Consider the following 12,299-nt stretch of genomic DNA (forward strand, 5'->3'; position numbering starts at 1 on the left):
ATAGAAAGTCAATTGGAGCAGTGTATGGAGAGCAGTAGGTGTTTGTCCTGACAGCCTGCAGCTACAGGAGGGCTGGGAGTCCTGAGAGAGGCTGACAGGTCTCTGTGTGCCACACTAAATAACAATGGTAACTCACACCAACTTTAACACCACTCAGCACATCCATTGTTAATCCCATCTTGCTTGCCAAGTAAACAACAAACATACTGGTCATGAAGGAATTTGATTACAATTGAAAGACACCAGATAGAGAAAGTGAGATTGTGTTGTAATTTTATTTTCATCGATGTTCAAAGTTGCTGAGGAGAAATCTGATTACTTATGCACAGACTGTCAGTTATTTGAACAGATAGTCTGTGAAGTCAGATTAACAGTAGATGATTCTGTACCTCGTGTCTAATTTCTGGGGTTGGTGGATTATTTTGTGTTGAAAAAAATTTGGAAATGGATTTTGTTTTGTTTTGCAAAGATGCTGTAGTGCGCAAGATTAATTTTCACATTAGCCTAATATGAATATTGAGGAGTTGAGGAAAATTAAGGGGAAAAGTATGAAATATTCCTTGAAATTTGCATGGGTGCTGAGATCAGTGGGAATTAATTGGGAGAGAAGGAATTAGCTGTTTATGCTTCAGAGAAGATGGATCCTCTGTTGTGATTCAATTTTGAGGTTCATAAAGCTTTGATGGTATATCTAAGGCTGTACATACAGCGCTTGTGCCCGACAGGAAGCTTGGCGAGGGATTGATGGCCATGGAAAAATAACAACCTTCATCAATTTTCTGGATGCGAGAGAAGAACTGTCTCTGATTGGATTGGCCTATCGATATATTTTCACTGGGCCGCTGAAGAGAAATGGGTAGATTTAAGGCTATGACAGCTGAAGGGTAGAGTGAGCGGCCGGACTGCCAATCTCTGTCCATCCTGCTGCTTCAGAGAAGGCGAGATGAACACTCCCATTACTGCAGCCAACTATTGTTCCAAGTTTAGAAAATCCAATTCAGCAAGATAGGCCGTCGGCTGACAGGATGTCATCTAGTGTAATGGCCACTGATGCCTGCAGAGAATGGTAAAGCCTGCACTCCAGTTAGCAACCCCAGAAGTAATCCTTCCCCTGCATCCATGGATGGCAAACATTACTCCGCCACTCTGACTTTGACCAGTTTGATTGTTCATGTTTCAGTTTCACCAGGCTATTATACATTATAGCTACATGCATGATCATGCTATTTTAGTCCTCAGATTTTAGTTCTGAGGATATACCTCATAAGGTGAGCTTTTTGACATATTTATTATGTTGAAGACTAAATTACTTGGCTTTCATTTAATTCAGACTTGACATTGAAAGGGTTTAAAGTGGGATTGAAGGCTTCAAAACTTTGTCTTGGAGGCTGTTGTTGACCATTTCAACCTCTTGTGCAACCAATTTTTGAAACATTCCTAGAGAACTATAATGTGTAGAAAAATAATTTGCACAGTTTTATGAAGCTTGCATCTTAAATGACACAAACATATCATTTTTGAGCGTTTTTTTTCACAATAATTGTATACATAAATTCCATTGTAAAAAGTCCTTTTGTGGTAGAAGGTTTACAGTAGTTGATATTTCAGGCTTTCATAAGATTTATTGCATTAAGTTTAAAAGGGAGATAACCACATTGAAATAGATAGATGGACGTGTTCTCATGCAAAGGCAAAAAGTTGCTGGATCAAGTAGGGTTTAGTGCATGCTGTTGACATTTATTTGGGTGTTTTAGTATGAAGCTGAGGAAATGTGCTATTTCTGTGTGTTTTTTGACAGTAAAAACTGTAGTGATTAATGACGTTTGAAGGGGGACAGGTGGGCTGACAGTCACACCACACAACCAACACCAGTGTAAAGTGGCTTTGTAATACATACTGATTGAGTTTTAACTTGTGTACAATCGAAGAAGGCGTGGATAGGAATGCTGCAGGGCAGTTTTCACACTTTGGAAAAAAACAATTCAAGAAAGCCTGGTGTTGCATACTGTCATAAATATGTCTGGATTTTCTAAGCAAACCAGTATGGCAATTGTATAAAGGTTAAGACGGATATTTATACATGCATATACATATGAACGTTGTATGTACATGTATGTACAGTATGTGTGTATTATATGTATATCAGTTGAGTGGTTTCTGGTTTTTTAAACTGGTAAACTTTTTCACTTCTGGGCAAGCTGTCAATCTTGTTGACGCCAGCCATGCATCACTAGCTGGTGAGGATTCTCATTAAAGTCTCACACTAGACTACCTATGTTCTTCATTAATTGAAGAAATCAGGAACAGATTTAGGGTTCAGTGAGGTGAAAACGCTAACTGCGTCTTTATCGCATATAGATGAGGTAAATGACTTTGTGCTTACAGTTTCACCCAGGAATCCTGGCTTGAAAGAAAGCTGTGGGGACACCATGAAAGGCTATGGAAATCAGAATAGCTGGCTTGGCCAATACTTGCATAATTTCACCTGCTCAAACTCAGATTCCCAACTGGATACATGCAGCACTGTGCAGAATAATTAATTTACACCTCCACTTAGTTCATACCTTGCTGTCAAAGAAAAATAAAAAATACATATAATACAGAAAAAGTTGAATAAATTTGCATTTCCAAATTAGATTTCTCTCACTGTATTGTTATATAAATATTCAAAAACCAAAGCTGCAGTTCGGTGTACGGAAATGACACCCTGATTTGTTTTGAGCTGTGTATCTTGAATGGATATGAGGGCCCCATGGCAGATGTTTGGTGGAGGAGAAAAGAACTATGTGATAAAGGAATAGAAAAGAAAATCATATTACTGAATTTGTCATATATTTGTGAAGGCCACCATTTGCTTTGTTGAGAGCTTATTATTGATATCATAAACAAGATAGATTTTGCACTTAGTTTTCATGAAAGCCTGTCTGTAAGATTTGGAATGTAGTTGTGATTTCGATTTTGAGGAATACAATATTGTAAAAATCTTGTTGGTCACACATTTTGTGTATGCATTAATAATCTAGTGTGTAATGTGAACATCTACAAGTAAGGAGAAAAACATACAGGTGTGCTGAGCGAGCCAGGTAGGCTGTTCTACGACGGCCTACCTTGAACACAGGTACACTCTATACCATGGCCTACATGTCTGTGGTAGTAGAAGGTTGAGTTTCCAGTCTGCACACAGGTGACAATGGGACCAGGTTTTATGGTTCACAGTCTACTTTGGTGACAGTGGCCAGTCCACACAATATGGCAGTATAGGTATCACCGGACACAAGTGACCACAGGTAGATGGGGGTTGAGCACCTCGGCTTCCACATTACCCCTCTAAGAATTGTTCAGGGTGGCAGCCTTATCTTGTAAATCGCTGCCATGGCCCATGCTCCAGTGCTTATCAGTGTAGATGTTAAGTGTTCCTGCCCATTGCCACAAAAGGCTGTGTAAACCAGCACTAGATAACTGTTACATTCCTCACACAGCCCTATTGTCCACCATTTTCAAATGAAATAAACCCCTCATTTTGACTGGCTTTAACCTGCTCAATAGTCCAACTTTCATATAAACATGTACATAAGTTGATATCCCTCCTATGGATTGTGTACCTGTATTTTTTTGTCACCTGTGTTTGTGTGTTATGACACCTGGCAGGTGTTCTCTGCTTGTGATTCATCTGGTTTTCCTGAATCAGATTGCATTGTGTGTTTTGTTTAATATTCTTCTTTGATTTACATGTACTTGCTTTCAGCACTGCAGACTTATGCGGTGTGTTTTATAGGAATGAAGATCTGCAGTTTATATAGAAAGTCTGTTATAATTATTGACAGTAATATTCTGCTAGTAGCCTTGGGTACTGTGCTAGGATTGCCTCTTGGGAAAAAAGCTGTAGCCAGTTTGAATGTAAATAGTTAATGCAAGCTAATTTTGAGGTGATACTACATGCAAATTTGGTAATAAAAAATACCCTTGTAATGGTTACATTTTTCGCATTGGCCACATGCAAAAATCCATTTAAATTTCATCTGTGCAGAAAACATATAATAGTGTGTGATAAGTGAGTGGGGTAGGGGTGAGAGAAGCCTAAAAACGTGGACATGTGAAAGTAGTACTGGGTAATGGGTTGATGATGACACACTGTGTATGCGTTAAAGCCCTGATTTCCATGGTGGTAGGCTATAACAGAGGGTGCTAAAGTATATGTATCATCACTGTGCAAACACAGTAGGCCCAATGAGTGCTTATCCATCACTCCAGATTTGTTGAGATTTGTCTATCACAAGCTCAGGCTACCAGTCAATCAGCCCTATTGTGTTCCCTTTGATCTTACTACTCAGTTAATTACTCTTTCATCACTTGTTTGATCTGTCTAAATATAGCAGAGTCTAGACTAAATGATTATATATTGACTGTTTCTCTGGTCGGCTCCCTGCAGTGGTTATGCAGTGCTGGGTTCTTGTATTGCAAAGGCTTTGCATGCTTACATGTACATCTCTAGTCTGAAGTTCATCCTCGCGTCTTATTTTGTAAGAAAACTTCTGTAAGTAACTAAATACCTGAAATACAAGAAGGGTGTGTGTTACATTTATGTATTTTCCATAGTTTACTTTAATAAATGACCTACAATGTAAATCTGCAGTTGACCTACCAACTGAATGGTATTGCTGTTTTTCAAAATCAAATTTGTGATATGCATAAATTGATTTGAACACATGCAAATGTTGCAGAATTTGAGGCAAAGAAAGTAATACTGTCATTCGTACCAATTTTAAGTTAAAATGTTGAAGTGTGCATGTACTGTATAATATTAGAAAATTTAGGAACTGTTCTGTTGAAAATTTCTGTGAAAAAAAAATGTTTTATATGTTGCAGAGATCTAAGCAACAACGAACTGACCTCAATAAACAAAACAGTATTCCAGAACTTGCCAGCTTTGAAGAATGTGTAAGTATCATTTTCATTTATTTATTTGATTGGTGTTTTATGCCGTACTCAAGAATATTTCACTTAAGTAATGGCGGCTAGCTTTATGGTGGGAGGCAACTGGGCAGAGTATCATTTTTATTGGCTATTGGATACATCAGCCAATGAAAAAGTAAAATGTTGCATTTCTAACAGTATTTAGCACAGAAATACTCATTTTAATTTCTCTGTTTTACATTGCATATTCACATTAGAAAATTAAATACTTGCACAAAGTATAACACATGATCAGATACTTGGCAGAGTTAAATCTGATTTACCATTTGTAATAGCTTTGTGTAAATAAGCTGTTACAAATCCCCGAGCAAGAAATTTATTTATTATGTAAGTTTGAATGAAAGCCATCCAAGTATAGTAGCTGTACATGCATATGGTATGCTTGGATATAACAGAAGTCATGCTACACAAGACTGTATGTAGGTGTATAAAATGAAGCATCTGCAGCCAGTGTTGTTGTAAATATGTTGGAGAAAAAATCTGTAAGTTGCATTAAATCATTTTGCGCCTAATGTGGTGGTGAAAATATGGTCTGTCTGTGGTAAATCCTCAGTGTAGAGTGTAGTGGAACCACATATTCTGCAATAGTTGATTGGAAATAGTTTTGAGGTGAAAACATTGTCACCATCAGTTTTAGGCACATGACAACCAAAATTTACATTGTGTGAGAGTGAGTGTGTTGCAGAGATCCACAAAATTGAAGCCTCTTGTACTTCTAAAGGATATACTTATTTTTTGTTGTTAAACAGAATTTATAGAAAAAGAAGATTGTCCCCATCATTACAACAAAAATTCAACCTTATTTTATCAGATGGTGGAATATATTTGTTTGGCCTCATCCATGGGGAAGGCATTACATTCCAATGTAATGCCTTAACAAGCCATAGGTTGCACTTAACTGATAGCCCATGCAGCTGGATGCCATACACAGATGTTGCTGACCTGATTCCCTATTCAAAGTTCAGGTGCTGAGGAGTAAAGCCTTCTTTGGGGCGATATCTCTGCAATGCCCCATAAGAAAGTTAACTGTTTAATGCTCACTGTCGCACCCGGTTGTTGCCCAATGTGGAGCTCTGCAGGCCATCTTAACACCGGGTTAAAGCCAGCACTAGAGGACACCTTAAAGCCTGACATGGCAGCTACCCTCTACACGTCTCAAATATTGACACTTCTGAGCTGTACAATTGAGATTATGTTCACAGCTGAAAAACACAGCAGAAAGCCCAGATTATGGCTGGAAGTGTGATAGGAAGTTGGGGCTGTACGGTGTCCAGGAGACATCTCTGAAGCCCGTACTACAGTCCCTTCTCCTCTGTGACATGTGACCTTGTACTCCTTCAGTGATCGTCAGAGTGTGATACCTGAGATCAGGCTGTCTGAGAGCACCTGAAACATAGCTCAGCCATGTCCTGTGTAGTGAAAAGTGGCATAAGTATTACATTCCCAGTTGATCTAATGCAGTTTGTTAAGGTAGTTTCCTTGTGGTACAAAAAATGATTGATTCTCACAAGAGGTTGGTTAGTGAAAACATAATCTTGTTCCTGCTGTTTTAGGACTCGTAGGAAACCGTAATCTGTATAAATTATCTCCTCTAATTATATTCTGTCTACTACCATAGTATAATTGAAATGATACCAAGTGGTGCAAAAACTCAGCATCAGAGAGCGCGAGCGAGTAAACATGATTATAGTTGGGACTATTTGTTGTAGAAATTGAAAGAACAATAACATCTTAATTGTATCCGCGCTCGTGGTTTCTGGACATTTTTATGTAGTATATATGTGAAAAATTCAACGGAAGTCAGAAATGTTTTATTAGCTTTCTTGTATGCTAAATTTCTTCTGTTTCATTTTCCAGTAAACTTGGATACAACAAACTGACTGAAATCCCAAGGCTCGGGAAGAACTCCAGTGTAACACATTTATACCTGTAAGTGTCAAATGTAACTTTCTTCCGTTGTTTTGTGTAGCTTTAGTTTCATCTGCTGTGCCTCTTGTGCTCAGGTGAGGCAATCCTTTTTTTTCATGTTATTAGCCAAGTTCATGGCTACTGCTGCCTGGACTGTGTCCTAACTGTGCTATACATGTACTCATATACATTTGTTTTAGGAATAACATTTTAAGTCAGTTTTGTTCCATTTAAAAAGCTGATTAAAATATTTTTAGATTATGGTGCTTGTGGTGCATAGAGCAAACATAGTGGGACTTGAAAGTAAGAAGCCTGGTATAATTGTGGCTGCAAGCAGAAAAAAAGCGACTCTGCCTGTATTGACAAAGGGATTGGGCTAGGTGTTGTGTTTGCGGAGCCTGACCAGAATGAGATGCCTTTTGTCTCAGTGGCTCTGTTTATCCTCAAACAAGCCATGGGTGTTAGACAACTATTTGTTCAAAGTACGCAGAATTTTAAAGATGGCCACATTTTGCATTCAGTCCCAGGCCTTGATTTCTTTACCAGTTCTCTCCCTTGCAGGAACTTTGGGTACACAGATATATATATAAGGGTATCCAAAACATTTTTTTACTCAGGACAGGCACATATGCTTTGCTTCATAAGATTAGTACTTTGTTATGTTAGATTTTAGACTACTTGAAATTTATTCTTCATTTTCAAGGATTTATTCTTGCCTGAATATTAAAAAATGTGAAAAAATTCTCCAAGGATTTGTGAAGCTTCTCTCTACACTTCTGCTTGATAACCATTATTATGAATCTGTAGTCAATAGCGGAAGTGGGTGCACCTTGCTTGCAGACTTGAAGTGGTAACTCATTCCTTCAGTTCAGTAATTGTAGAAAGCATGCCACGGTAAACCCTGGAGGAGAGCTGAAAAGAACATTTTGGTGCAGATGGCTTGGCTTGGCTTTCAAAGAAAGTTATTGTTTGGGACTGTGCTTGAGTGTTCTGTGATCTGGAATGCTGTAATGCTGACACACTGTAGCTGTCAATAGTCACACTTAGTCCGGGAATAGATACATGCACAATTATCAGTGAACTAGAAAAGCCACATGCACAGGTGTTCTATGATTGCAGGTGTGGTGATACGCTATAAACAATGAAGTGATGTTATAATGCACCAGAAGTTAGCCTTTGTACCCACAGGGATTTTTCCCAGATTGTTAATTTTCTGTAAAATGACACTAGTCAACATTACTAGTGGAGTGATGTAACAGTCAAATAGTTTTACATATGCTGCATGCTGGGGTATTAGGTGTGTTTCTGAAGGCGTGTGAAATTAGTATACAGTGTGGGCTGTATCTGCTTTATTTAAACTTGCTCAGTTTGTGTACAGGGTTAATCTTGAAGCAAGTGAATTTTAATTTCAGGAGGAAGCAAAGCCTCCATTTGGCATATGCAGCTTTGGGTAGATAACGATCTAGATGAAGTGTTTGGGCAGCTGAGCTAGGCTTTCTCAGTTACCTTCAGAAAGGTACAGGTGTTGTTGGGAATCCTGGCCTTCTGACCTTCCTTGGAGAAAGGAAGTTTAGCAGATGTCTTCCTCCTGTGATTCTGCAGTCACAGCCTCTGTGCCTACAGTGCTCAGCTCTTACTGGGCTGGTCAACATGGTTCTGCTCATCAGCTGTAGCACATTCTAACCTTGTTAGGTTCAAGGGTAGATATGGCCCAGTGTACTCTAGTTTTCCTTCTAATTCATGATTAATGGTACTTTTGCAGGATGAATGTAGGGTAGGGAAGGTAGAGAGAAATTGGCAAAACGTATGGGATTAAGCACTTTAGACTTTCTCGGATTTTAAGGCTGTGAAGAGGAATTCCTCTGTTGGTAGGCTCACACTGTTTGTGGCTGCTGTGTTGAAATGTAGATCTAAAAGAAGAAGGAAAAAAATGAGGTCAGATGAGGGCTTTATTGCTTTACTGCTTTTAAAGGTCAGGCTAGAGAGGGCTGTTAGTTGTGGTCACTGAAGTGTGGAGAACTCTCAAGTCCTCAGGCAGGTCTAGGTTTAGGCTGTCTCTTTTGCCCTTCACAGTTACACTAAAACTGGCTGACTTCATGCCCACTGGACACCACCTTACACAGACTAGGTGCCATTCTGGCTTACTCGGTTTGGCTGACTACCTGTCACACAAGCCGGTTAGTAGAACAGGTGAGGCTAGGCTATCCACAGCCCTGTGAATCTGTGTCCACCCATGTGTGATGATCAAGCACATACCTGATAAATACACACACGAAATATTGGGTATGTTTTATTGTTATGCTGAAGGAGAATGATAACATATTAAGTTATTTCTGTTTGGGTGCCCTTAAAAACACAGCTGCTGTAAGACTGGAAATGTTATGGACAGAAGGCAAGAGCTCACCTATGCAAGAGTTTAATATTTTAATACAGGTAACGTCAGGGAAAATAAGAATTAAATAAGTTGTTGATCTGTGTGGATTGTGGACACCTCATTGTGATACTAGCCATTTTTGTACAACTGTTGCTAATCTCTTTCAGTTGCTTCCACCCACTGCTCACATGTGGTTGCCATTAAAGACACTTCCAATTCCTCCCCCACCCCCCACCCCCAACCCACCACAAATGCCAGTACAAACCTCACAAACTTTATTTATTTGTTTAAATTTACCCTGACAGCAAAGCAAGCAATAGAGCTGTAGCTTGTGGCTGTGAAACAATAAAACTTGCTGCAAGGGTTAGCTAATTTGTCAGTGTTAGTTGATGTCTGTTTAGTGACAGACTATACCTTTTACTGTCTGAAACTGGATGCACCATATTAGTGTACTGTAGTGTACATATTTCTGTCACAAATTGCATGTTTTTAGAAATATTTGATTGGAAAAATGCCTGTTTCTCACTTTAAACTCCCCCCCCCCCCCCGAGAATATATTTAAAACATGCATTATTTTATCTTTGTTAAGTATATTATATAGTTTTACTTGTAACCAATTTCACTTGGATACATTGATATGTATTAGGATAGATGTATCCCAAGTCTTCTTATTTATCATGTTGGTGTGATACTTGCTCTATACATCTTCAGCTCTGTGTCCAGGGACCGTAGGGAATGTATTGGGTCACCCCTTTGGTTATCTGCAATCTGAAATCTACATCACAGGAAACTTATTGGTTTTAACAATGTGGAATAGAGCTTGCCTTCAGCTCTTCCCCCATGAGATTATTTATTATGGGGTTGAAACAGGAGAATCTTCTAGCACACATATCAGCTCCCTGTCTCCAGCAGATGTGCTTCCCCAGTAAGAAAACTCAACCTTCTCAAGTTCATCAAGGATTTCCAGACAACTTATAGCCTTTGGCACTTGTCTTGATAATCTTGCACAACTGAAAGGAAATTTAAATAAATTAGTTAAATTGTTCTTGTTGTCTGAAATGCGACTTAACCTTTTTTTTTGTAACACTAGAAGTTTTGGTATTTGGTTGGACATAGTGTTGTCGCTAATGCTATTCATTTGGGTCCTATTGTGCGGTCTTTAACATGTAGGACCTTCCATTAAGCTGGATGCCAAAGGGTTGTTAAGAAAGTGGGTGGTCTAGACCACAGCTATAAGCAAGAAACAATCTATTTATTGCTGCTGAAAAATGCTTGTAAGAACAACTTGATAAGGCAGAAACACTTGCAGTTAGTTACAGGCACTACATTCTGCTCTTGAGAGAGTTGGCCCGAATCTCACTAAATTAGCTGCTTTTTCTGAGACTGAGAAAACGAGAGAAAAACAGACTTAGTAGAAATTATATTGGTGGTATTTCACACATTGGTGCTGTGAACAGGATGCTGGTTGACAAGCCAGTCTGCTGACACATCTGCTCTTATGATCCCAACATGCACATGTGGGTTGATAGAGCTGGGAATCCTTGCAGCTATGGAAGCTTTGCTCCCCATGTTTTTCTTCTTTATACTGCCTCTACTATAAGATACATGTGCAAACAGGCTTGTACCCAGAATTGGTGCAGCTATGTATGTGAAGTTGAGCATAATGATATATGTGTAAGTTTGTGAAGTCCCCTAAGTGCAAAGTAGGCCCCGTGAGTGGATTGTGGGGGGGAATGGGCCTGGTGCACAGACCAGACTTAAGGCTGCCCTCATACTGTGCCAAGAGCATATGGTGAGCGTAGGAAGCAGTGACAGCAGCTCTAGAGAAACCAGACCTCCACTTTTTAGAGAGAGAGTGTTAGAAGGCTATCAACTTATCAGCTCTTCTGCTTGTAAATTGGAAGTAATGATGAAAACAAACATGGGTCTATGGTGTAGTAGGCTATCTATAATATATTGCGGGCTACACCTACTCCAAACATACAGGCCTTTCCAATAAACCTATGTGTGTTTGCTGGCTCCTTCACCTTCATTCTGGACTGGCCTTTGACATTTCCCTCCATCTCCCACCCCCTTCCATCTCCCCTCCCCTAACCCCATCCCATGACTGACTTCCACTCTGAACAGCTGGTAGTACATGTTGGACAAAACAGTAGCAGGTCATGCATTAGACTCAGTTAAATCCTGTTATGGTCATGCATTAAATTCATCTAGAGCTCATCATGGTCATGCATTAGATTTAGTTAGAGCTCATCATGGTCATTGCATTAGATTCAGTTACATTTTGTAGAGCCCATCATGGTCATGAATTAGGTTCCATTATGGTCATGCAATAGATTCATTGAGATCTCCATCATGGTCAGTCCATTAAATTCAGCTAGAGCCCCCATCATGGTCATTCACTAGATCCTGTTATGGCCATGCATTAGATTCATTTAGAGCCCATTATTGTCATGCATTAGATTCAACTAGAGCCCATCATGGTCATGCATTGGATTGAGCAAGAACCCATCATGGTCGTGAATTAGATTGAGGTGGATCCCATGGTGGTGTGGCTGAAGCTGTCACCTGAGATGGAACTACCTTGTGATATATGGGTCACTATACTGCTCCAGATTGGGGCTTGTAAATTACAGTAGTGCAGCTTTTCTTTCATCATTTCATTGTCAACCTTTCAAGTGAGAACTGTAGCAAAAAAAAAAACTCCCCCCAAAACTGTCAGCAAAATACAACATATGACCCAGGCATTGGCTGTATTTGCTAACTAGATCCAAAGCAGGTTTGATTTGTCTTTTGCAGTGCAAGGTTTCAGCAAAATGCTGGTATTCCTGTTATCTGAGGACATCTGTGGCCATACATCTAATATATATATATATATATATATATATATGTATATGTGTATTGCAGGCCTATGCAAATTTCTGATGTAATCAATCATGTATGGTTTATGTGATCAGCTGCTTTAGGCGACCATCTGCAAGGCTAGTGTCTTTAGCTCTTTATACAGGGATGGAAGTTGCAAAAAATGTCATTTCCTTGGATC

General features: G+C 39.3%; 1 protein-coding gene across 1 annotated transcript in view; it reads left to right on the top strand.

Moving 5' to 3' along the window:
- LOC135471059 (leucine-rich repeats and immunoglobulin-like domains protein 2) overlaps positions 1 to 12,299 on the top strand; it is a 40,846-nt gene that overhangs the window by 12,096 nt on the left and 16,451 nt on the right. Inside the window, 2 exon segments of the mRNA XM_064750108.1 lie at positions 4,867 to 4,938; positions 6,832 to 6,903. Of these exon segments, the coding sequence (XP_064606178.1) occupies positions 4,867 to 4,938; positions 6,832 to 6,903 (144 nt within the window).

Source organism: Liolophura sinensis, chromosome 7, assembly GCF_032854445.1.
Source record: "Liolophura sinensis isolate JHLJ2023 chromosome 7, CUHK_Ljap_v2, whole genome shotgun sequence".
Classification (NCBI taxonomy): domain Eukaryota; kingdom Metazoa; phylum Mollusca; class Polyplacophora; order Chitonida; family Chitonidae; genus Liolophura; species Liolophura sinensis.